The sequence below is a fragment of the Crotalus tigris genome, unplaced genomic scaffold (assembly GCF_016545835.1).
Source record: "Crotalus tigris isolate CLP2741 ecotype Arizona unplaced genomic scaffold, ASM1654583v1 scf7180000024434.1680833, whole genome shotgun sequence".
NCBI classification, from domain to species: Eukaryota; Metazoa; Chordata; class Lepidosauria; order Squamata; family Viperidae; genus Crotalus; species Crotalus tigris.
Window position 1 is genome coordinate 1,536,570 of NW_024100602.1, and position 20,816 is coordinate 1,557,385.

The 20,816-nt window shown below is 39.1% G+C and overlaps 1 protein-coding gene across 2 annotated transcripts; it reads left to right on the top strand.

Annotated features, from left to right (window-relative positions):
* Positions 1 to 1,655: 1,655 nt before the first annotated feature.
* On the top strand, positions 1,656 to 8,582 carry NPM3 (nucleophosmin/nucleoplasmin 3). 2 transcript variants are annotated; one of them, XM_039331122.1, is made up of 5 exons: positions 1,656 to 1,813; positions 2,943 to 3,028; positions 4,163 to 4,282; positions 4,867 to 4,960; positions 7,517 to 8,582. In XM_039331122.1, exons 1-5 carry the CDS (start codon positions 1,738 to 1,740, stop codon positions 7,558 to 7,560), a joined length of 420 nt encoding a protein of 139 aa, XP_039187056.1. In that variant the 5' UTR covers positions 1,656 to 1,737; the 3' UTR covers positions 7,561 to 8,582. The 2 variants fall into 2 exon arrangements, with proteins under 2 accessions (XP_039187056.1, XP_039187054.1); XM_039331120.1 differs by lacking the exon at positions 7,517 to 8,582 and adding an exon at positions 5,558 to 6,834 and having other exon boundaries at positions 1,657 to 1,813.
* Positions 8,583 to 20,816: the final 12,234 nt, after the last annotated feature.

Here is a 20,816-nt window from a genome sequence, read left to right on the forward strand (position 1 = left end):
TGTTAAATCAATTTCAGCACATGTCCAATAAAGATGTCAAGTTGACGGTCTGAAATTCCTAGATTTCACATTACAGAAAGTTTGGCCTGCTTCTCCGTGGAGAACTTCAACTGAATCATATTTCAGGGTTTTATAACATGATTGTTCGTTTCAGTTCTTGTCACATTTCTGTTGGGTTTAGGACTAAATCTTGACCATTCCAAACATTAAACTTGTTTTTCTTCATTCTCCCTTAGACTTGGTTGTATGTTTGGAATTACTGTCTTGCTTCAGCTGACAGACAGATGGCTACATATTCTCTTGGAAAAGTCTTTTGACACAAAGCAGAATTCATACAGTATCTTGTTAAGCAAGGACAGGTTGTTTGGCTTCACAGTACAGGTAGTTCTCAACTTACAACAGTTCATTTAGTGACCATTAGAAGTTACAATGGCACTGAAAAAAATGACTTATGACCAGGGCAGCATCCTCAGGGTCACATGATTTACATTTGGATGCTTAACAACCGGTTCATATTTATGAGAGTTGCAGTTTCCTGGGGTCATGTGATCACCTTTTGCAATAATATTTTGCATAGTTGTTGTTTTATTATTATTAATAATAATATTACCTTCCAACAAGCAAAGACAATAGGGAAGCTAGATTCACTTAACTGTGTTACTAATTTAACAACTTCAGTGATTCACTTAACAAATGTGACAAGAAAAGTTATAAAATGGGGCAAAACTCAACAAATTTTTCACTTAACAAAACTCACTTTAACAAATTTTGGGCTCTGGTTGTAAGTTGAGGACTACCTGTGTTATTTTCATGCTTGATAGTTGGTAGGATATTCTTAGTTGATGCTTGTTCAACACCCATTTAGCCTCCAAAATTCCACATTTGACTCATTCCTCCAGAAGTCTGAAGGGTCATCTACATGGTTTTTGTGAAACCTAAGACAAGCATCAATGTTTTCAATAAGGAATTACTTGCAATTTGCTACTCTCCCATGAATTCCATTTTTATTCAAGATAAAAGAGGCTTGGCAAACAAATCCTTCCATGTTATTTTCATTGTGTGTGATTTTAGGAATTATTTTGATAGGATAGCCACTTTTTATTTCTATTCTCCATTTTATGCCAGTATCTCTGATATGTGGATTGGTGGAACTCCCTTTTATAATCTTTTCCAGACGATTAGGAATCAAGAGGTTTCCCCAAACTGCTTCTGACCAGGTATGACCTAATTCTAGGATCTGTGCGTTGAGAACTTTGCTCACACTCCCTTTAGTAAGCCTTACATGAAGTTCTGATACTGTTCATTGGTAAGGAAGGATTGGAATCAGAATTTCCATCAGTTACCTCCCATGCATCACCTTTCTTTCAGAGAGTTTTGGATTTCAATTTTGAGGCCGTAAGGCAAAGATGTTCAGCAAAGATTTGTTTCCCACAACGGGACAATCTAGATTTTTTTTTTCCTTTCGACACTTGCATAGTTTAGTTTCAGAATCTTACTTGTTGTTTTTTTTAAAGAGAAACATAGTAAAACACCTCAGAGGGACACGCAATTTCTGCAATTTGTACTGTATGAATAAGGTCGTGTGTACTTTCCCTTCCTGAGCGGACAAGCTTGTAATTGGAGAAAAGCTGCGTCGCCGATTGGAGCGGCCCTGGCGGGGCGGGCAGCAGGCGGGGCACGATATGAGCGGCTTCCTGCCGTCCTTTTTCCTTTCTGGTCTGCGCTTCCTGGCCAGACATGGCCTCTTTCTTGGATGTAGAGAGCATGGACGGTGAAGCTACGGCGCCGATTTGCACTAGTCGTTTCGTTTTCGGTTGGTAAAGATGGGGAGGGGGGGGGGACTTCGCAGGCCGGAAATTTTGACTGGCGGTTATATTTGTGAAAGGAGGTGGGTAGGGGGTGCTCGAAGGCAAAACCAGGCGCTTTGAGGGAGAAGGTTATTTGTTCCTGGAGTGGCGATCGTTTGGGAGGATTTGATCGATCTGGGATCACTTGAATAAGGATTTTAATGATTGTATTAGCAGATACATTTGAACTGCATAATTAAAAGTAACCGTATTTCGGGTCTTCTGCTGGAAAGCTGAGCACATGGGCGCACCACGTGCTTCCCTGCCCCGATTCAGCTCGTGCTCTCCAGCTTCTCTCTTGCGAAATGTTTCATAAATTTCACTGAGCAGGGTGGAACTTAATGCGGGTTACATAGGGCAGGATGCAGGGCTCAATTTCAACTCTTATGTTGGAGAAATTGCATAGCATGGCTTTGTGACATTGATAAACTAAAAATTAAAGCTGTTAAAACGTGTTCTCTCTCTTTTTTTTTTTTTGGCGCAGCCTGGAATACTAAAGTGCAATAGAGATAGTTCTGCCTGGTTTAATTTGTTTCTATAAAGGCTGATGGAGAGGATTTGAAATGGAACATACTGTTAAAAATTATCGCCAAAATTTTTCATAAATACTTTTGTTTTGAAGTAATAAACAACTAAGAAATGTGTTCCTTTATATAACACTAAAACATCATTAGTAAAATGTCTAGATTTTGCTATTAATTCTGAAAATCAAAAATATTTGTTAATTCCTTTGGCTTTAGAATCAAATATAGCACTCCCATCTTTTCAAGCTGGGGAAAACATAGGAGAGATCAATACAAAGCACATTAAAAAAGCATCACAGAAAAGACAGTGACGAACTGTTTTCGTATTGTTGCCTAAAAAGTGAAATGGATATTTCCATGAGGTAGCAGAAATCAAGCACAGCTAAGAAATCAAAAGTTTTTGGTCTCAACTTTTGATCATACTGGATTTATTTTTGGCTTCTGCAGAGGGAGAAGTTGAAATGTATACCATTTTTGCAGTTGGAGAAACTTACCTCTTCCATTGAAGAAAAATCTGTGGTTTTCTTTAAAATGCCTTATTGTTACAATCACTTGTATTTTTTCCTCCCAGGATGTGAGCTGAACAGCAGTGCGCGTTCCTATACTTTTAAAGTCTCGGAAGAAGATGATTCAGAACATTTCTTAGCTTTGAATATGGTAAGAAATTTCACTCTGAAATGGGAAGATTAGTTACAGGCTATTTCCTAGCTAGTGACTTACAAAATTACTAGCCATTGCTGGGGCAGTATAAAGCCTGTCCTCATTATTGTTATATGGCTTCACAGTAGTATTTAAAAACCCATTTAGTTTCCAGAAATAATGAAGAAATCATGCAGGCAAATGAAAAGATGCTGGAGAGAAGATGATGGGTCACTTCGTTCTTCTGACACTCCTTGATTCCTATCCTAGTAACAGCTAGAAGATTCCCTTTTTAGACAACTAATGGGGAAATGTAGAAAGTTGATGGAAAGGGGGATGGACGGATGGGTCATATCTGATGATTAAAGATTTTTATTTTTGATACCTGTTAGTAAAGTAGAATTCTGTGCAGATTACAGTGAATGAAACTGCATATCTTCTGTGGCCAACATGGAAGTAAAGTCTGTTCACTTCATAGTTGATAAAAATGCTTTGCTAGCAAAGCTGCTTTAATATTTACCTGCTTAGACAAGATGGCTCTGAGACTTTGTATTTTTCTTCATTGTTATGCCACAGAATGCGACGTGTGTGTGTGTGTGTGTGTGTGTGTGCGTGCACGTGCATACTCACGTATACAGAAAATCAAATATCTTGCACTGAAGGCTGCCTTTTCTGATTGTGTCCCAAACGTTACTTGTTTAAAAGTATAAAAGTAGAATTATGCTTTTAGAACAGAATTTCCTAGGTGTATTGTAATTATGCATACTTCTTTTAATCAGTAAATATAGCACTAATGGGAATTTTATTGCAAGAAGTTTAGTGACATATATAAATCCTGTATTGTTTGACTGTATTGTTTCCTTTCCTTATACCTCCCTGTATTCCAAAAGCATCCCAAATTTTCCTGAGCAGATTTTGAAGGTAGGTGCATGAAGGCTACAGGATTGATTTAATGGGATGGATTACACAGCCTGCAAATTGGCTGATTTATTGTTTTTGATTCTGTTCAGGTTTATTTGTTACTGAATGATTTTGTTCTGATCCTGCTTCCAGCTGCTTATAGGAGGATGTTCAGCATTAGAGCTCATTTCATTCTTAGCTAGGCCTTCCTCAGTATGCCTCTTCAGTTTTGTTTCTCCTCCCCTTTTCAAGGCTTGTCTGTCTGAGGGTGCCAAAGATGAATGCAACATTGTGGAGGTGGTGGGTCGTGATTATCAGAACAAGGAGGTTACTGTGCCTGTGGCCAACCTGAAGCTGTCGTGCCAACCCTGGGTAAAATGATCTTTTGGGAATGTGCATGTCATGAAAAAAATCAATGTGCAATGGTTCCAGGATGTTGATTTGAAAGACCTGATAAGGAAAGGAAAATTCTCTGCTCTTCCAAACACGATTGGCAATACTTGGGATAGCCTCTCTGATATGCTTCAAAGATTGAGGTGCACAATCAGATTTTCCAGAGCCTGCTTTCTGTGGTTTCTCTAGACTAGGCCAAAGAATGTTCATCCTGAATGAAATATTTGGTATTTAGTCAAAAAATCTTTCTGGACCCATGGTTTTCAAGATATTATCTGTTTACATGGGTTAAATAGGTGGCTTGATACAGTACTTAGTGAATCATTAGGATAACTATGGATATATAGCACTGATTTAAAAGGTGTTAACAAGAGTTAATTTTGCAAATTAGGAACACAGTATTTTTCTTTAATTATATGACAATGTCATGGCTCACACCCTTCCCCCCCCCCCAAAAAAAAAATAGCCACAGATGTAACAAAGCTCAAAACTTGTTGAACTATATGAGACCTGGAGAAACTCATCTTGTTTCACGATTACTCTGTCTCCTTATTTTTCCACAGTTGTGTTTAAATAATTTTGAGTTCCAACCTCCCGTGACCTTCCGTCTACGCTCAGGATCTGGCCCTGTTCATCTTGCAGGACAACATCAAATCTGTAAGAATCTGGGACTGGGATGGAAGAAACTATTGGGTACAACGAGCATGCCATAATAGTTAAGGGACATAGAAAAGTAGTAGTTCTTCCTGTAGTAGAGGCCACAATTCCAGGTTAAGTGTCTTGGCTACCCCAGCTAGCATGGTCAATATTGCGAATTCTGGAGCTTTTCCTGGTGTGGAGTATAAGCTGATTGTTGTCATTCACATGGAAAAGAGACCTGCTGTCTAACAGAACTAGCATTTTTGCCCACCTTCTGGTTTGGAGCAATGCAAACCATTTAGGATATTGTGTGAACTAAATATGAGATGCTCTGGAAAGTAATGGGTAATAGGAAGGATAGAGGCTTGAGGAATTCTCTAGATCAGCAGCTCCCAACCTTTTCTACACCCCGCACCCCTAGAACGCTTCTGATATATTCTCGCACCCCTTACAAAAGTTCGAAATAACGGCAACGAATTATGCATATGCACTATAATTTTGAAAACCCAAGTTTTCACATCCCCTGGAATATCGTCAAGCACCCCCAGGGGATACAAGCACCCCAGTTGGGAACCCCTGCTCTAGATGGCATAATCAAGCCAAATTGTTTCTCAGTTCACAGAAAAGATCTCTCAGATGATGACTTCAGTGATGAGGAAGAGGAATCTGTTGACCAGGAGGAAGAGCTTTCTCCAATCAAGCCAGCCAAGAAAAAACAAAAATCATAGCTTGAGCTTCTCTGTAGGTACCTGTTCAGGTGCCTGAGAATGCTCATCCTGAGTGGAATATTAGTACAGTTCTTCTTGTTTTCATTAATTAAGCTTGTAATGTTATTGTAGGTTACCATGGGCAGTTCTCCATTCACAGCATTGGTACTGATTCCTGAAATCAGCCTTTTCATTTAAAGGCGCTGAACAGGAAATGTTCTACAGCAATGTCTCGTTTAGCTCTTTAACCCCATCTCTGATTTTATATTCTAAATAGTGTGGTATAGTGTAGAACAGAACTCGCTGTTACAGATGGACAAGGAAAATGGCCATCTGCAACACTGTGGTAGGGACCATCCAGTGTGCAGCTTTCCTTGTCCTGGTAGTGTTAACAGACACGTGCTGATCTTGGCAGCAGTTTAATGAAGTTGGTCTGCTCCTCTCCAAGGTGTGAGGAGCGGTAGAACCATCTAGGTGTGGTTAGCTGTGGGGTTAACATATGTTTGCTGTTATGATTAAGATTCTTATTTTATTGAGATGCAACTGGAGCTGAATTAAATAGCTCGCTGAATCTGGTGCCTGTTAGAACCAACAGATGTTTCATATTCTGTGGGGAAAAAATCTGAGGAGTTGTTGGAGAACTGCAAGGGTGTAACTCACTCCTGAAAAAAAAATCAATACTGTGATGCTTTTTAATAAGAATTTCTTGATACTAAGAAAAGTATCCAATTGTTAGCCCTTTGCTCCTGATATTTATTTTTTTCCAAGTAAAAAGCAGGGTTTGTTTTCCAAATCTGTTCTGATATCTGTTTTTAAGGTTACATTTTTTTAGTGAACATTATCTACTTCTCAGGAAATGTTACTGACTCCATTTTGCTAACTTTGGGTGGCTCCTAATTTTGTTTTAGTATGAGCCGCATTCCCTGCAATTAAATTCAGTAGTTACTGAGGATAACTTCCTAGATTCACTTTCTGAGAAAAAAATAAAGATTTATTTTTTATTTATCTTCATATATTTTAAAACATTGTTTGGTATTGACCAGGTGGAGTTTATTACAATTTATAATTCAGTACAAGCTAGAGAGACAGGTTTTTAGCTTTGATAGATAGCTGAGAATGCTGCCTGTATGTTTTGCCCTTGTTACTGGTGTCCTTTTTTTAATAAACGCATTTGTTATGCATGTTCTCTTATGCTTTTTATTTTCTTGAAAGATGTTGAGTGTTGAAAAATGCAAAATGAAGTACTATTACTTAATTTTTCTATAATTTCTTTTCATTCCCTTCCTTAAATATAAAGGGTTTAATGAGAATTTTTAGCATTTTCTGAAAGAGGCTACAGTTATCGTCACTGTTGATTTGGATTGTGCTTGCACAAGTACAGTTGTTTCAGCCTTGCAAGGATTTATTTGCTGCTCAACGATTACAAAAGTAAAACTTTAAATCCGAATTATTTGCTACTCTTATGCTATTTTATCCAGCTTCCTAATCCCAGGTTTATTCCTATTAAACCTGTTAGTTTATTTACATAGTGCGTTAGTGCTTTGCTTTAGCTTTGTGTGCTAATTCCGATGCTGTTTTTCTCTTCCAGCTGTGTTTAAGGAATGCAAACAGTTGTCTGTTGAATCCAGGTCTTACACAGGCTCTGCCACAGGGTGGCTTATTGTTAGGTGTTGCTGCATTCACTCTGGCTCCCTTCCTTTCACTTTCAGGTTGTGCTATCCCACAGACTCTTCCCCAATCAGTTGTGTTTTTTTTTAACCCAACCAGTATTTTGTGTCTCTGCTGAGTGAGTCACTCAGTGGCACCCTTCAACATTATCTTTCCTCATTAATTTCTTGGTTACAATGCAGCTTTTTCTTTTCTACAGACCACTTCAAGCCTCCTCTGTTTGCCTGCCTTTTAGCTTGCTGAAGGTCCAGCAACTCCTTCACTATCCTGTATCATCTTCCTGGTTTTCTGTTGAAAGTTGTCTCCACATACAGACTCTCATACCCACTCAAGCAGCAATTTCCATCAGAGACTCTCTGATACCTGGCTGGGACAGAAGTAGAGACACTACAGAGAATACAGTTTAGAATGACCATGAATCTACCTAACAGGGCAGGGATTGCAGCTACCAGAAGGTCTGGATCTACTGCTGGGACAGAAAAGTGGAGCAATCATTGTCAGGTGGCCTTGCGGATTGGACCAGCGTGGGTGGGTTTGCACTGTTCAAAGGGGATTACTTTTATTAAAGCAATAAGGAAGAAAAATATGAATTCTTAACATGGTCCCTAAAATTAAATTATACCCTATTACTGAAATTTGTTGCTTCTCCTGTTTTTGGTGAAGATAACAAATTGCTTCATGTAGAATTCCCCTATCTCCTTTTGGGTATGTATATGGATGGGGCATTTAGGTACAAATATATACATAAACACCACCAAAAGAAATATTTTTTGAGCAACAAATCTATTTAATCCCTGTTCAATGATTAAATCGGATTCCAGATCCACAAAAACACATTTCATTGGTTCTTAGCTGGACTTCCTTTACTTTGACTGCCCCCAGCTTGGCACTTCTGTTGAACTATCAATTTGCACAGGTGTCGGTTGGAGAGAAATGAGGGCTTGTAATCCAGTGCATCCAAATAGTGCGAGATTGAACCCAGTATTCAAGTATTTATTGAATATTTGCCAAAGCAAGATTGCAAAAGAAGTATAAACTTGGGAAATAATCCACTTTTGACTCCATTAACTAGAGACTTGGGTTGGATCCTTAAAGACAATAGCGTACAGAGATGAGCAGTTTCTTTGGTCGTCTAGGTGATCGGGCATGTTTTGCGGTATGTTCTATTTGTAGAAATTCTTGAATGCCCGACAAGTTTTTTTGTCAGAAAAAAGGTTGTGTGTCTAATCACACTTGGGCAAATAAAGTATTCAATTAAATTCAAATCTAATAAAATAACATTTCTGAGACAAAAAGCTTTGGGAGAAGATGAGGTCGGACAGATTCATAGATGATAACTTGATGTTGGCAGTCTTTCTAAAAAGAGTTTGTGTACATCAGTTTTCATGGCAATCTCCAAATCAGCCTCCCCAGACCAAGACTTAGAATTTCTCATACTAGGCTGGAAATATGGCTCCAAATATGTTGACAGATGCAACTCCATGTCTATTTCCCATGTCTAGTTCTTAAGGCATCTTGCCTGTTCTGCATATACTTCCCTTCATTGGATAAAGGGCTTTTTTGCTGGAAAATAGGATAAGAAGGTCTCCAAGTGGTTTATGACTTAAATGATTTGTGGAATGGGGTAGTATAATCAACACATTTCCTGAAAGCATGGGAAATTTTTCTGCAGCCAAAAAAGTAGTCCTCGGTTCTCAACAACTCTTCATGAAAGAGCAGATTCTTCATGTAGCCACAGGATGGCAGCCTTATCAGCAGGGACATCCTTAAAATTTGTTTCTAGGGACTTCAAAGTATTTAGTTTTACCCATTCTTCAAAAGTCTTGGATGGAGTTCAGGATGTGTGAGAAAAAATATTATGGTGCAATAAAGCTACCTGCACATCATTTTAAGAGACAGAGAAATCTGTATTACTTATTTCAGCCAAAATGTGTAAGCAGGTTGCATTGTTTTGAACATCATCACACTTACTATGGCCTATTTGCCAGCACGTTTGAAACTGTTTAAAAGCTGCTTACACTGCTTCAATTCCAAAGCACTATGTGATGGCCTGACAGTCTGAAATCGTGGGTTTGTCAATGTATCTTCTGTCAACAGATTCCCACATAAAATTAGACAATAACCTTAGGAAGACCAGACCAGTGACACACCATTTCCTATAAACTTTTGAACAATAATGAGATCCTTTAAAGACTGTTTAAAAAGTTACAGACTCTTACACTGTTTTCATGATACAAGTGTTGAAAACTGCGAATGTCATGGACGGCCAAGAAAAAATGGATCATGAAACAAATCAGCTCCCTTGAGATACAAATGATCAGGCTCAATTTATCCTCTGAGGAAGATTCTAATGTTGGAAAAGATGGAAGGAAAGGGAAAGAGAATGGCTAGCAGCAAGGGAGGTGACACAATTGTAGTGAAAATGGGTGTATCTTTGGAAGACTTGAATAGACCCATTATAGTAAAATTTATGTGATTCCTAGATGTTGGTGCTGGCATGATAGTGCAAAATTAGTAGTCAAGAGAAGATTATAACTGCATTAAAAGAAAAGTAATAACAGGTGATCCTACGGAAGTTGAATAGTTGTCAGAGATTTCTTTTAGAGAATTTACCAATCTGTCCTATTGTATTTCCTTCCTCTTTTTTCTGTGATGTTATGAATCCATTGCATAATATCTTGAGTAATTTTTAAATAGGTGAAATTGTAAATTGAACAAATTGTTATTACAATACTGAGATTATTTATTTACAGGCAGAAGGCATTCATTGAATCACATCTTGTTGCAGAACCAGTTGCTTCTACCTTCTCACATAAATCTTTCCTATCCCGTTCAAGCCATTCTTCCTCCAATTCCACCCTGTCCAAGCTTTAGTCCATTCTCTTCCCTGGAAATACTATATGTAAAGCCAGGTAAATATAGGTCTTGCTGTCATTTTTCTGTCCATCCTCCCAGTATATCCTGTATCCTAAGTTGGAAAACTTCTATGGTGTATTTTTTTTCCTCTAAAGAACTTTATTTGTATCAATATTTTGCTAGAGATACAATCATTTGGGTAAGCCTAAGGTAAACTTCTGAGGCCCCAGGACCATATATGGTTCTTGAATATCTTAGTGAGACCCCCAGTTGAGATTTTTCCGCTTATGTTTTTATATGACAGAATGGGAAATTATTATATTAATTAGATTTTTATCCCACTTTGTAAGTAATCCAAGACAGAGAATATAGTTAATTCTCCGATTTTCCCACAACAACAATGTTCCGAGGTGGGTTGGTCTAAGAGAGAGTGACTGGCCCAAAATCACCTAGCCGGCCTTCATACCTAAAACAGGACTAGAACTCTGGATTCTAGGCCAGCACCTTAGCCACTACACCAAACTGGCTGAAATTTATTATTATTAAATAATGTAAAATTAATATATGATTGTTACATATAATTTTTGTAATTTTTACTTCAACTTTAGGTGTATGTCAATCTTCATTTCTTATCTTTCCATTACTTTTTGGAAGGCAGATCTCTCTCATCCCTATCAAACTTAGTCATCATTACTGTGGTCTGGTTGCCAGTTTCCAAAGGGCTACAAATGTTACAAATGTGACAAAAAGTTGCTCAGGTGTTTGAGAAGGAAGGGAATGCAAAATGGAAATTATACTATACAAGATCCCACCTGTTTTCAAATGCTACTCAGGGCTTTAATCAGTTTAACCAGGGGTAGGCAACCTTGGCTCTTTTATGACTCGTGGACTTCAACTCCCAGAATTTCTGGGAGGCTGGCTCAGGAATTCTGGGAGTTGAAGTCCACGAGTCATAAAAGAGCCAAGGTTGCTATCCCTGGTTTAACCACATTCTTTAGAGCAGTCATCATTTTGTATTTGATGAATCCTTGGGGCAGAGAAATTAATGTATCAAAGCTTTTCATTTAGTGAAGCTGGATCCCAATGTTGCAAATTTCCTGGTATATCCTCTGTGATGTCTATATGAACACTTTATCAGCAACCAACTCTTATTTACTAAGTACCTAAAGTTAATATTTAACCTTTGCAGATTCAAACATCCACACTGAGATTGTCATCAAGAGAGAGAGAGGGAGAGCGTATATGAGAAAAAGAAAGATTACTTATATAGGCCATATTTGAGGGGAAGAATAGGATTAGAGGGTCAGGCTGGGGCAATGGGTTCTTCTCTAGAGATGATGCTATCAGGATAGACTTAAATACCTTGTGCAAACAAAGAGGATTGTCTAGGAAAAGGAGATCTTATGTCACAGGTTGCTTATTGCAAACCTTTCCAAGAAAAGGAGCTGTTAGTTTATTTTTCCCAAAGAAGGACATGTGGGTATTTATTTCTATTCCATTTACTAGGACTAAGAAAACAAACAAAAAGCCTATTTTTCTCCACATAAATATGGAGCTCTAGAAGTGTTCCTAGCATAAATGTCACAGCACAAAAAGATAATGTAATCCCAGGATTTAAGCAGACCTGTGAAAGAAATTTTTACCCCCTGATTTTTAAAGAAAATATTGCTGGGATTGCAACCCCATTTTTTTTAAAAAAAAAAAATACATGGATTTATCACAGAAAATGAATGAAAGTTTAAAAGAAACTGAAGTTACTATCTTGAAAAAAGAAAGACGAATCCTATGAAGATTTTAAAATAAAATTTTATAAGAGAAGAGCCTAACTATTCAGGGATCAGTAGAACACGAACAAAGCTCACTTTTAAACTAGGAATAAGAATTTTTCCATTCAGCAAAATGTATCAGCAATTAATACAGATGAGATGAGACAAATTTTTCAATACAGCTGACTTCCAAAGCAAACATGGGATCCTATACCATCCTTTAGAGACTATGCGTAAATGGGTACTCATTGGCCAAGTAAATTCAAAATTATTTCATCAGAATAAATTAAATTAATATGTAATTTCCCCCTAATTATTATTAAACCAAAGTTTGTTAGGAAGTGTGTAAGAATTTTCAGGGTGCTGGCTTTCATGAAATATCATTCCCAACAGCTGTTGTTCAGGCTATTTCTGAATATAGATAATTTGATGACTCCCCTGGATGCTTCCCCAGATACCTCTCAAGATATTAGCTCAGAGGAGGATGAACCAGTTCCAAGCATGTCTGGAGGGGAGTTGGTCAGTGCCTCCAAACAACCATCTGAGGGGGATTTGGCTGATGCACAGCTGCAGCAGGACAGCCCTGAAGCTTCAGGTGGGGAAAGCACACAGCTGCAGTTGGTCAGTGATGAGGAAGAGGAACTACCTTCTGTACCTGATCCAAGAACACATAGGGCAGAGAAAAGGCAGGAGCAGAGAAGGTCAGCCAGAGAAAGCCTCGTCAGAAGCTGGCTATTTAGCTACAGCAGACAGATGGAGGCAAGGCTGGGAGCAACATGTTCATTTCCTAGCTGGGTGTTTTCTGGTCGTTGTGATTCTTTCCTTGCTTTGGATTGACACTGTGCCTTGACTTGGATTGAGCCTTGTGAACTCTGGACTTTTCTTGTCTCATGAACTGTTTTGTGCATTTAATTTTGCCCAGTAGATTTATTTTGATTGAGAAACTTTTAAGTGCCTTGTGGACTTATTGGCCATTGCTCTGTGGACTAGCATTGGTCTACTTGTGGCTGAACTTAATTGGAACAGTTCTGGGTTTTTGGTGAAAGAAGTTGCTGGGTAATATTAATAACCCACTAAACCACAGTTACATGTGAGAGTGGGACAGCACAATACTCTTCTGTAATAACATTAAATCCACATACAAGAGGAGGCCAATAATTAGCTCTGGTGTGGCCCAAACATTTTGCATGGGTGAGTTAATAAAGATCAGAGATCTTCAGATTTCTTTCAGATGTAGGTTTAACTGCTCTTTTGTTAAACCTCTGTCCAGAAGGGTGCAGGAAAGATGACTTCTCTGTTGTGTTTCCTGTCCTGTCCAACACTTTATCTCCAAGATTCAGATGAGTCCAACCTATTGATCTTTCATAAGACTCTGAAGAACTTGTTTCCCATTAGCCATTGGCCTAGAATATGGAATGAATCTTTAGGAGGCACAGTGGCATATTGATTAGCATCCTTTGTTGTTAATCTGCTATGTTTGTTCTGATATACATTGCTTTTGTAATTAAAAGGTACATGCCACAGTTGTCATGAGATGGGCAGCTATCTCAAGTTGACAGAATAAATAAATAAATACATTCATCTATAAGCCGTCCCCTTTGAATGCAATGTGCAAAATATTTATGCTGCGCAAGAACTGATCATTAATCTCCGATTGAATTCAACTATCCAAAATACTTTCACCCAGTTAGAGGGGGTTTTGACAGAGGCCAAACCCAATAACCTAGCCATCTGTGAAAATGCCTCCCTTCCCCGCCTCATCCCACATTAAGGAGAGTTGTGATTCCCCTCTCAGCAGGTGGTGACATTTGGTTTAAGAGAGAAACAAAATCATGGAATCCATCTATTTCTGCCTTTAATACAGTATGCCCTGTACATTGTCATGATTAGCCATTTGGATGAACAGACTCCAGTAAAAAATACTGCATTTAAGATTACCCCAGTTAAGGAGAAGTTCTGTTTCTGTCATATCTATAATATTTTATTCACATATGCACTTAACTACCTGAAGAGATAAATATGCACATGTGAACTAGTCTTGGAGTCTGCAATAACAAATGGAGATTATTTGAAAAAATGGAGACTCATTAGCATGTAGAAACATCATTTATATCATATTATCTGAAGCAGAGGTCCCCAACCTTTTGGGCAGCAGGGACCGGTTCTGTGGAAAGCGGTTTTTCTGTGGACCGGAGGGTGCCTGGTTTTGTGTGCTGCCTGCATCTCACGGATGGGGCTTTGGTTGTTTGTGTGGACCGGTTGCTGGCATGCTGTGGCCCGGTCCTGGTCCATGGACTGGGGGTTAGGGACCCCTGATCTGGAGCATAAGACACCACATTTTTAAGGTCAAGGTGAATGGAAGAATTTGAAAGGGTGTGTGGGTCCAGAATAAAATCATGTTTATCTATCTTCTCCAGTATATCAAAAATCATCAGCAACTTAGAAGGGGATTGCAACATTGTACTTCTTTGTATAGAGCAGGGGTCTCCAAACTTGCCAACTTTAAGACTTGTGGACTTCAACTCCCAGAATTCCTCAGCCAGCCATGCGTCCATTTTTGCCATTGTACAAGAGTGAAACTGAATATAATTCTAGAGGGCTTTTACAAATGAATTGCCTCCAGTAAATATAATGACTATAAAATTGAGCATTGAACTAGCACGGCCCGCTTTGGTTCTCAATTTGTGAACTTAAGCAAAACTCTAAAGTTTGGTAGTTCCTTTATGTATCTATCTATAAGCAGGAAATGTATTTTTGGGAATATCAGAAGAGACTCTGTTAACTGTTGACTAAGCTTAACATGCTTCCTGTGTGTGAAGAAGTGGAAAGTATGGTACCACAGTAAGGAGAGAAGTGGATGGAGAATTAAACAATAATAAGGTTTAGAGAAACCAACGTCCTGCTGGAAAATAGTGCACCCTTAAGACACCAAAGGAGAAAAATGAATTTAAAAAAAAAATTCATTTAACAGGTTATTATTTTCCGATAACGGATATGGCACAAGAAGAAGAAAAAAAACATTTTTAAATGACCTCAGAATTCAGCTGAACTTATATACTATCACCTAACCTTTACGTAAGGTTTTAGTTTCCCAAGTGTCGTTAAGAATCACTTTGATGTACTGGTCAAATCATCAGGCTGTGTGACTTTGGGCCAGTCATTCTCTCAGCCTTAGAAAGAAGGCAAGGGCAAACCGCAGTTGGAAAACTTTGCCAAGAAAACTGCAGGCACCAATCCAGGTAATCAGCAGTAAACAAGAGTGACTTAAAAGCGCACACACGTACCCTGTGTCTTTGCTTTAGTTCTGTCTTAGATGCTTAAAAAAGTACTTTGCTTGACATAATTCTACCCAGAATGCCCAACTTAGCAATAATTTGAATGGTGTAAAGTCCTAAAGCGCCTTTCAGCTCTCCTTGTAGAATTCCTGCTTGTATAAAAGATAGGGGGCCAAGTTATAACATGGAACTAAAAGGTGTTTTTCTCACCTCAGGTGAAGATTCAGATTTCCTTCAGAGATAAAAAACATAAGTCTTAATCAAGACAGATGGACCACCAGAACAAGAGCATCTGCAAAAACAAGTTTCTCATAAGAAAAATAGTGTGGATACTATGACTATTTCATTTTCCTCTCGGTTAAAAATAGAGAAACAGAGGATTAGCCAGCCAGCCTTAGCTAAAATAGACATACATTTCCAATAGAAATGGTTGTATTTTCTCTCACATTTTCACTTTTCATTTAAATCTTTTTTTTTCATCTTAGTTATGAAGATATTTTTGAATTCTTATAAGCTCCTATAAAAACAAAACCAAATTTATTTTTGCCACTTTTCTTAATTTGGAGATGTTGATATATTTTTGCCTATTCTCCCAATCCAGCAATTTCCAGGCTTTAACATAAAGAAACAGATGTACACCTCAGTGATTTGAAATGGACAATGAGAAGCAGCATCGCCTGCAGGCTAGAATGTCTATATCGAAGCGCTAGAGTTTTGCTAATTCATGTGTTCAGTAAATCACCCACAACTGTGGCAGGAGCCCTAAAAGGTTCTTTGATAAAGTTTGTTTAGGCTTCTTTTTAAAATACACACACAGATCTCAAGTTACAGTTTTCCTCACAGTGACATTTGCCTGAACCTTTCTGTCCTGCCCACTTCTACATTTGATGACTTGAACATAGTAGACATTGTCACTCTGAAGGTGACTCTTTTTCTAGGTAACAGCTTCGGTTCCTATACATGTAGTAGCTAATTCTGTGGAATAGGAATTAGATTGACTCAAAATAATTATAAATCAAAGTGCTTCCTAAACAGTTCCAGACTTTTTATTTTTGCTAAATTGTCTCCATATGCACTTTTTAAAAACTTACTATTATATGCTGCAAGTTAGAGGTGGAAGGGATGTTAGAGGTATGAATGGAATTTAAAAATTCTATTATTTTCTCCTTTCTGTACAATTGACTTATATAATAATATAATAACCCTGATTCCTGGCCAGTCTTGGAGATCCTTGACTATTTAGCAATTGTTTCTGTCCATAATTTTATGAACATAACAAAAAACCTCATTTTCCTGTTTGTTTTTTAATACTTATATGCTGGTATGCATTTGCCTTATAGCTCAGAGGGAGAATCTGCATAAATGCAGACATCATACAGCTGGAGGCCACCCAGTGGAACAAGAATAACTCCTATATATGCAGAGATGCCTAAATACCTTATCCCCCAAAGAAACAGAATAGTTAATGGTATTGAAAATTGGGGCAAGGTCCTTTAGATCAGCAGTCTCCAAACTTTCTGGCTTTGTGGACCAGCGGAAGGAGGAGAGGGGACGGTTCCATACGGTGGTAGATGAGCGTGTGATGCTCCACAAATGGAGCTGCACCTGTGCACTCGCCTGGCCACTGTGTGCGCAAGTGGAGATGCACACGCGTGTGTGCTCGCCTGCTGCTTCTGCGGGCCCGGTAGTGGGCTGCGCCTGGAGGTTGAGGACCCCTGCTTTAGATCATCCATTTCAACCTCTAGTCCAGGGGTAGGCAACCTTGGCTCTTTTATGACTCGTGGCTGGCTCAGGAATTCTGCGAGTTGAAGTCCAGAAGTCATAAAAGAGCCAAGGTTGCCTACCCCTGCTCTAGTCAATAGGAAATCCAACTTAAGGCTCCTTGGACAGATGGCAGTCCATCCTCAGTTTCAACATATCCAGCGAAAGCATCCCACCACTTCTAAAGTAATAATTTACACTGTTAAACCAGTCTTATTCTTAGGGAGCATTTTAAAAAATTGTGTCTGTAAACATGCAGTAGGTTCCCTTCCACAAATAAGAAGAGTACTGATGAAATCACTTATCGGAAGTTGCCTCCTTGCCGAACTACATTGCTGTGGACTGCACGCAAAAGTCAGGCCTGTAACAAATGAATGAAGAAACATGACATCGCACCTCTATGCACCTCCTGCATGGTTCAGTCCCAATAAATATGCGGGGAAGCAACCATTGCTTGAATTATTTTGGGAATAGATATTAGGAAATGATCTTGTGATCCTCCATCCTGACCCTGGCAAGTTATTGGCTCACTCTGGAGTTAATCCCTTGTTCTGGGATCCAACATAACAAGCAGAATGAAGAAAGCCAGTACAGCAGTACTGACATTTTCACAGGTGATGCCCTGCTCTGAAAATGCCAGCTATTGTGTATTTTCCTTCTGGTAATCAAAGCAGGTAAATGAAGACTTGCTCCCATGAATGGCTACTGCTGCCCTGGGGCCATGTTTGTGCTGTGGGTACAAACAACAAAGTCATTCCCATGGAGCATGCCCTAGAAGGCTGGGGAGGGAACACTCTGAGCCTGGGAGAGAGGCAATGTTAATTGGTCTTACAGGCTTGCCTGCGGCAACTGGGAGTCACCCAGCCATAGCAAAGTTGTGCTGTTGTCACTAAAGTGTTCCATTAATATGGCTCTCCTTTTGTAGAGGTGGTGGGAGAGATCATTGCCTGTGCTGTGAACTCTTGACATTGTTTTGGTTGACTCAATCCCATCAGTTGTCCAGGTACTTCCTAGCCTAAGGTATATATATCTACCTTGATTTCCAGTTGTCCCACATTTTGGCTTATTAAGGAAGAGGCAGATGGGGGAGGGAAACATAGCAATGGCCAAGATGGCCAACTGTCATTTGAGATGCTTAGTCTTTGGTTGAGTTGGATGTCCTCAGATTGCCCTTGGGAACTAGCTGGGCCAAGGCCAGCCCAAGGTTTCTTGCTGCTTAAATGATGCTTCCCAGTCATCCAAATGTAAATTTAAAAAACCAGTCAAGGTAGTTTTTACACAAGGTAGCAGATCCTCTTTCTTTTTGACACACACACATACACACACACACATCATGCAACTTCCTTTGGGGTTATGTAACAGGAAAAGGGTAAGAAATGAGAAGCAAAAAAAAGTCAGGATATAACAGAAGAGAAAATTCAACTAAATCTAGTTTACAATAACATCAATCACAATTCCTTCCTTCCTTCCTTCCTTCCTTCCTTCCTTCCTTCCTTCCTTCCTTCCTTCCTTCCTTCCTTCCTTCCTTCCTTCCTTCCTTCCTTCCCTCCCTCAATTTCTACGGTATCTGATTCCAGAATGAACTTGGACAGGTTCACAATTAAGAGGAGACAGAAAACAATTTCATATATATCAATGAAAGAATAAGTCACTCAGACAGAGAAAATAATTACATTTATATATCTCACCCTATCCCCCAATTAAAATTGGCCTGACTATGTGCTAGCTCATAGCCTGGAAGAAGAACCAGGTTTTTAAGGCTTCTTTAAAGGTAGATAGGGTGGGGACCATAAGAAACTCTAGGGCAGGAGTGTCAAACTCGCAACATCACGTCATTTTGGGACGTATCACGACTTTTTTGCCATTGGGATGGGCACAGTTTCAGCATGATGCATCCGGCTCATGGGCTGGCAGTTTGACACCCCTGCTCTAGGGGATCCTGTTCCAGAGGGCAACAATAGAGAAGACCTATTTCCTGGGTCCTGCTACGTGTTACTGCTTAATTGAAAAGATCTGAAGCAAGCCAATTCTGTTGCATCATAGAGGACAGACAGAAGCTATGGATGATAGATGGTCCCTCTGGTAACTAGGGCTATACAATGTAAGGCTTTAAAGGTAATAACCAGCACTTTGAATTGCAACCAGAATCTTACTAGTAACCCATGTAATTCACCAACAGGAAAAAAAAGGCACCTGACGGTAAAGCCATCAGAACAAGATCATACAAGCTCAATTACCTCCAACCCCCATGCCTGGGAAAACAGCCAAATCTTAAGGGGTTTATGGAAGGCCAGCAAGGTCAAGGCCAATCAATCTTGAGTGGAATTGTTTTCCAAAAAGCAGGAGCAGCAAGAAAAAAGTCTCACTTCCTGGCTCCCATCAGATGACACTCTTAAAGTGTCAGGACTTGGAGCATGCTCCTCCTGTCAGATCTAGTGAGTTGGGTGGAAACAATTGGAGATAAGTGCTCCCTTAAATATTCTGGTCCCATGTAATAAAGGGCTTTATAGGTGACAACTAACACTTTGAATTACATCTGGGAACTATGGGGATTCAGTCAAATTCATGAACTAAAAGTATCACACAAATATTTTAAGGCACACACCAATTGCTTTCCCTGTATTCTGTATCAATTGCAGCTTCCATAAGTTCTGCATGGGTTGCCCCCTTGCGTTAAACCAGGAGGTGACCAGCGCACAAGTGACTGTGTACAATACCTCCTGATCCAGGAAGAGGCACAATTGATGCATAGCACAAAAATTGTGCAAAAGCCCTTCTGTCCACTGCTGCCTCCTGCTCTTTGAATAGGGGCTGTAAGTCCAGTAGCTGCCACCCCAAACTGCACATTGGTTCTTTCTGGAGGGATGCAAGCTCGTCCAGAACTAAAGATGAAAATCACTAGATTCAGGAGGCCTTAAAATTCAAACCACTCAGTCTCATTGTGTTTGAGTTGGTTTGTTTTTCCTCATCCAGACCTCCACAGTTATTTACTTATACATTTTAGAAGTGAATAGCTGTATGCTTTCCATTTTAGCAAACACTGATACTCCTTGTTCCCATTTTCATGGAATTTGTAACAAATACTTTATAACACTGTGATGCTACAGTTCTACAGTTAGTTCAGAGCAACAGAATTCTTATTAAGCATTCTGCTATATTCTTTAAGATACATCACACAATGTCATGCAAGTCATGCAAATGTGATGGGCGATTTGCTAATATTTGGTAACTGGTGTTAATATCACTTTATATAGAGAGGACACTTATGGATAACTTGTTAATTTTGTATATCTTTTGTTTTTATATATCCCCACTAACATAACATATTTAGCTTGCACATACATTTGCACAATGTATTCTGAATATTGTTATTGTTTACTTTCAAGAATAACAATCTTATTCAGATAATGTGGCTTATCCTCAAGTAAGTGTGCATATACAGTTATTGCAGGTTAAGTGCTTCAAAAAAGTGCTAAAAGAAGGACCTAGATGTCTTAGTGGACCACCACTTAATTATGACTCAGAAGTGTGCTGCAGCTGTCAAAAAAGCCAGTGCAGTCCTGGATTGCATCAACAGAGGGATAGCATCAGGATCAAGGGAAATGATAGTACCGCTCTGTACTGCACTGAGACCACATTGGAAATACTGTGCCAAGTTCCAGCCAGCACAATACAAAAAAGATGCTGAGAGCCTGGATATGGCACAAGAAGAAGAAGGAGTATTGGAGTTTGCTTTTCTTCAGGTCCATAAAATGTCTTTAGAGGAGCATGAATGCCACCTGGTGGACAACAACTAAGCTTACAGCAAGAGTATCTTATGCACATAATGGTAAAGTGGCCT

What these genes read in the sequence shown, in the direction of transcription:
- NPM3 (XM_039331120.1), top strand. Translation starts at nt 1,738, where the DNA reads ATGGCCTCTTTCTTGGATGTAGAGAGCATGGACGGTGAAGCTACGGCG. An exon ending in AGCTGTCGTGCCAACCCTGG is followed by an intron (nt 4,283 to 4,866) that starts GTAAAATGATCT and finishes ATTTTTCCACAG; the next exon opens with TTGTGTTTAAATAATTTTGA. An exon ending in TGCAGGACAACATCAAATCT is followed by an intron (nt 4,961 to 5,557) that starts GTAAGAATCTGG and finishes ATTGTTTCTCAG; the next exon opens with TTCACAGAAAAGATCTCTCA.